Raw genomic sequence first — 5,118 nt, 5'->3', positions numbered from 1 at the left:
TCCTTTTTGGAGGCGGGGAAGGAGAGTATCTTCTCTGAATGGGAGGAGAGTATCTTCTTGGAGAAGGCGAGCGGCGGCGTGGAGGAGGAGAAGGAGTCCTTCGTCGCGGTGGTGGGGTGGGAGATCTGCGCCGCAGAGGAGGAGGGGGAGGAGGAGGAGGAGCTGGAGAAGGAGATCTTCGCCTTCTGGCTGGTGGTGGGAAGGGACTTCTCCTCCTTCTACCACGAGGGGAAGTCTCCTTTTGGCGCTTCCGAGGTGATGGAGAGGCACTCCGAGAAGGGGAATGTCTCCGCCGTCTGCCTACCTCACCATTCTTCACATGGGATCTCTTGGGCCGCTCATCTTCTGAGGTGGAAGAGGAGCCAGAGTCAGACGATGACTGCTGGTTCTGTCGTCTGTACTGGCGCCTCTGCTGCACAGAATCAGCTGCAGCCATCTTGCTGCCTTTGTCTTCTTCAGACTCAGACAGCTCCACTTTTCTTGGCTTGGGTGCTGGTGACGGCGATTCTCTTTTCTCAGTACCTTTATGTTTTGTCACTTTACCCGAAGTTCTTCCTGGAGATGCAGAAACACAACTTTTTCTTGTGCGGTTCAACTGCTGGGGGGTTGGAGAATGGCGAGTTTTGGGTGGTGGAGTTGCTGGAGACGATGGCCTGTGCCTTCGCCTTGGAGGACTTGCTGAAGGAGATAACCTACGAGTTTTTCTAGGGGGGCTAGATGTCCTCTTGGGAGGCTTCTTTGGCGGTGACCGGGAAAGAGATGAAGAGGACGAAGAGCTACTTCCAGACAACGATGCGGAAGAACGCCTCCTTCGTCTCCCTGGAGACCTACTCCTCCTGTGCCTTGGTGGAGGAGGCAGCCGTCTTGGCGGAGTTCTTCTTCGAGGGGATGGTCGCCTTCTTGGGCTTGGCCGCCTTCTAGGAGAGTATGATCTGGATCGGGATCGATGTCGTCGTCTTGGTCTAGTATGAGAAGGTGATCGAGAACGGGTCCGAGATCGTGACTTGGAACGTGATCGAGATCTTGGTCGGGTCTTTTCCTTTTCCTTTTTGGAATTTTTTTCTGGAGAAGGTTCTTTGGGCTCTGGTACAGGCTCGGGCTTGGGAGCTTTCAGGATGTCACTGTGAAAATAACATTGCTTTGTTTTTTTCCTCTACTCTTCTTAGAATCCTAAGCCAACATAACTACATATACTGACCTGGCTCTCTTTTAAGGGTTTTCAAGGGCTAGCAAAATGGCTACCTTTGATAAAGCATTTCTGGTGCAAGTCTGACAACCTCAGTTAAATTCCCTGGAAGCCCATGTTAATCAAGGAGCAGGCCAACTCCATAAAGCTGTGCTCAACAATGTGACCTGTTGCCCAGTGCAAATAAGTTAAAAAGCAATAAATTAACAGATATAATCACCTTATTCAAAAAAACTTTTCACTATCTGCAAAGACCCCGGCTTCAAACGACAGGTACACATCAGAATTCATTGAGCAACTAAGAATTTATACCCCTGCTTCACATGTGGGCAAGGACTGTGCCACTGTCCAACTGCTGGAGTCCACAAAGCCTGACCCCCGGGAGCCTTTGGAACCATGAGGGGACAGAAGCTAATGCACAAAGTCCAGTCAGGACAGCATCCCCTTACCTACTCAACCATCGTGTGTGCAATGTGTGGACAGCACCCGTCACAGGTCAACAGCTGTGGAGGCTGCAGTGTCATGTACTGCATGCCACAGTCAAGCTTAAGGCAGCCAGAGCACAAGACGGTCCCATTAGAGAGGGAGGGCGTGGCTTTTATTTGGTATAGTTTGTACTTCAGTTAGCAGAGGTCGGGGGTAAAAACTGAGAATGTAGGTCAATAACAAAGCATGTGCAAAGCTCTAGGTTGCATCCCCCATTACAAAAAGAAAACAAAAACCAACAGGAACTTGTCCACAGCATATTGTGGCAAGAGGATAGGAAGATCACATTACAACACATAAAAATTTTGTGGGTGGGTGGTGGTGGCGCACGCCTTTAATCCCAGCACTCGGGAGGCAGAGACCAGCCTAGTCTACAAGAGCTAGTTCCAGGACAGGCTCCAACACTACAGAGAAACCCTGCCTCGAAAAACAAAAAACCAAAAAATACATTAAAAATTTTTAAGGAATATAACACACAGGGCTAGAGAGATGGTTCAGCATTAAGAGCACTGACTGTTCTTCCAAAGGACCTGGGATCAATTCCCAGAACCCATATGGCAACTCATAGCTGTCTGTGACTCCAGTTTCAGGGGACCTGACACCCATGGCAAAACACTAAACCACATTAAAACAAAACAACAAAACAATTCAATTGGTTAGGTTATTTTCTTCCTTATATATAAAATTTCAACTTTGTAATTAAAAAAAAAACCTTAGAAAATATCTCAAAGGAAAGCAATCATTTTGAATTAGCAGTATCTATTTGCAGGCGGTGTGAACAGCCTACAGCGTGATTATGTAACACAATGTCAGGAACATGCCTTGTAGATGTGGCCTCCTGTACTGAAGAGTCTTTCGTTCTCACTGATGGTTCTGGGAGCTCTGGAGATTTCTCCTTCTTTTCTGGGGCAGGGGAAGGGCTCCGACTCTTGGTTCTGTGACGGGGAGATCGAGAGTGACTGCGCTTTCTCTCTCTCCTGACAGGGGAAGATCGTCTTCTAGGGGAAGGAGATCTGGATTTGCGTCTAGGATGAAAGCAAGTTTTTCAGATTTTTGAATAATGTGGTGTGGCGCAGACAAGGGAAAATCGAGGATTAATCTTTAAGTTACCCACTGTCGTCTGTATCTGAGAAGTTTCACATGAAACAAGATTTCCATTTCATCTACTTGAGAGGGAAAAGGCCAGAGAGAACTAGAAGGACAAGCAGACAGAGGTAATAGCCTCGAGTACCAGTTAGAGGAGGAGGCACTGGACTTGGGTAGGTGTTGGTTCTCAACTATTCCGTGTGATCTTTCAAAGACCAACGCCTCAGATGAAGAGGTTTAAAGCCACCATTTCCTTAGCAAACATCAACCCTACCAAAATACAGAGTTGAGGTTCAGGCAGCTCCTATCAGAGCCGATCAGGCAGAGCCTCAAGATGCGTAAAATGGCTGGTGAAATGCAAGCACAGGAAAAGAGAAATGCCAAATTCACAAAAAGATGCCTTTTTTTTAATGGGGGGGGGGGGGGGACTTCTTCCTTTGTAACTGTAGTGTGCCTAATTGAAAAGTGTTATCATCCCTAACAGCAGACGTGGTCCACCACTGGCCACACTCAGCTTTAGAAGCATCCACTGCTTCTATAGTAGGTTTTAGAATTCAGCACAAACTAAAGAAAAAAAAATCACCTCCTTTTTTCTTTACAAATTCCCACAGATTAAAATAAAAATCCTAAAAATTAAAAGCCTAATGGAATTCTCACCTTTCACCACAAATATAGTAGAAGCTGAACAGTGAGTTAAAAAATGTGAACCTAACAATTGTCTCATTGGAAGAAGAAAACAAATAAATGGTCTGAGGTTTGGGTTCAGTAAACCATCTGAGAAAAGCAGAACAAGGAATTATAAGTATATGAATGGCCAACGAGCAGATTTTTAATAAAAGGGAAATGGAAAGAGTCAGAATGTAGTAACAACAAAAAACCCAAATGCTGTACTTAAGCAAAGCAATATGAAATTTAAATTTCTACTTAAGTAATTCACCTAAATTAGAGGTGATCATTTCAGTCAAATAACCTGTCTCAAACAGAGAGTATCATAGTGCTATCTAGGCTAGCCTAGAAGCCACACACCCTACCTCTACCACCTCAACCTCCTGCGTAGCTTTATAAAAACATGTGCTAAAATGCCTATCAACATAAAAGATTGCGTTAGTCCAGAGGCAAACAACAGCTCCTCCAATAACGTTCTCCAAGTCCTCTAGCTGAGGAACTTCTGCCAGTGTTCCTTAACATGCACCTGTTATGTCATACCTTCTTGGGCTTCGAGACCGCTCCCTTTTTTCTCTGCTACTTTCTTTTTCTTCCTTATCCCTCTTATCTTTATCTTCATCTTGTTTTTTCAGAGAAGCCAATTTTTCTTGTTCGATCTACGAGTACACAGGTGAAAGATGAGAACACACAATCCAAACACTATGCTGATATACGCTAGGGCTGTACCGCCCCAGCAGTCCTGGGTTTTCAGATGTGCTCATGTGTTCCCAACTTTACTCTTACAACATTTTTCACCTATCCGACTCCTGTGACTTTACAATCACTGTCTATGTGAGAATTGCACATACTTTCTTAAGTTAAAATTTCTTTTAAAGTTAAATGCACTTGCATTTTAATAATCAAAAAAATAAAGCATCTACCCAAATACCGGCCTCCTGGAAAATGGCACTCTAATTTTCAAAGGAGTGGCAAACCACAACACACTGTACAAATATATCACAGCAAACCATAGCCAGATCACAGAAGCTAAAATAGGCCAAAGGCAACAAACAGAAATTCTTAAGGCAAACCGTCAGTCCGCACACCACTTCTCTCATCAATATGAAAAGGACTATTACTTGTCTCTGTTTTATTTCTTCCTTCTTTAACTCTAGGAAAGCAGAGGGGATCCCAGCGATGTTCTCTTGTGCACTCAACAGCAGGGGCCACAGTTCTCCCATGAATTCTCGAGCATTTTTCCCATTCAAAAATCCAGTCAGGTTGATTTGCATCATTTTGGAATCTGGATTCTGCAAAAAGACATGACAGGAAGAAAAACAGTTTACTTCGAAACCAACCAACCTAAAACTCATTTAAATTAGTATTTAAGTCTATCATAAGGGGCTTAGGTACATATATGCTCTGCTATTTTAAGTTTTCCCTAGTTGCTTCTTGGTAATGTACTCTCTAGATTATCAGTCTCCCTCCCTGAACCAAAAGCATCAGAGCAGCCTTTGTGGATCCTAAGTATTTAGACTGTATGGCTGTTAGTGGGCCTTATATATTTATCAACTTTAAAAACAATCATGGAACATCTATAAATTCTTGCATTTACTAACAAGTGTTCACTTGGCTGGAAAACTTCCCCCAACAAGAAATTGAAAAAGTACATAACACTCTCTTTACATTACAGGTAACTTTCTCTAAAGGATCTA

The 5,118-nt window shown here is 44.0% G+C and overlaps 1 protein-coding gene across 8 annotated transcripts in view; it reads right to left on the bottom strand.

Moving 5' to 3' along the window:
• Srrm1 (serine and arginine repetitive matrix 1) overlaps positions 1 to 5,118 on the bottom strand; it is a 38,621-nt gene that overhangs the window by 25,544 nt on the left and 7,959 nt on the right. For 5 of the 8 annotated variants that reach the window (XM_050152243.1, XM_050152264.1, XM_050152253.1 and 2 more), the window contains exons 4-6: positions 4,543 to 4,713; positions 3,965 to 4,080; positions 2,494 to 2,697 (exon numbers count right to left, since the gene is read on the bottom strand). In XM_050152243.1, the coding sequence (XP_050008200.1) occupies positions 2,494 to 2,697; positions 3,965 to 4,080; positions 4,543 to 4,713 (491 nt within the window). Of the gene's footprint in view, position 1; positions 1,122 to 2,493; positions 2,698 to 3,964; positions 4,081 to 4,542; positions 4,714 to 5,118 lie in introns of all 8 variants that reach the window. The other 3 variants (XM_050152301.1, XM_050152292.1, XM_050152283.1) reach the window with 3 other exon arrangements.

This window comes from Alexandromys fortis, unplaced genomic scaffold, assembly GCF_014885135.2.
Source record: "Alexandromys fortis isolate MF-2015 unplaced genomic scaffold, M_Fortis_MF-2015_v1.1 scaffold_26, whole genome shotgun sequence".
NCBI classification, from domain to species: Eukaryota; Metazoa; Chordata; class Mammalia; order Rodentia; family Cricetidae; genus Alexandromys; species Alexandromys fortis.
Note: the sequence above shows the minus strand (reverse complement) of the source record. Positions and strands in the feature narration are given on the sequence as shown.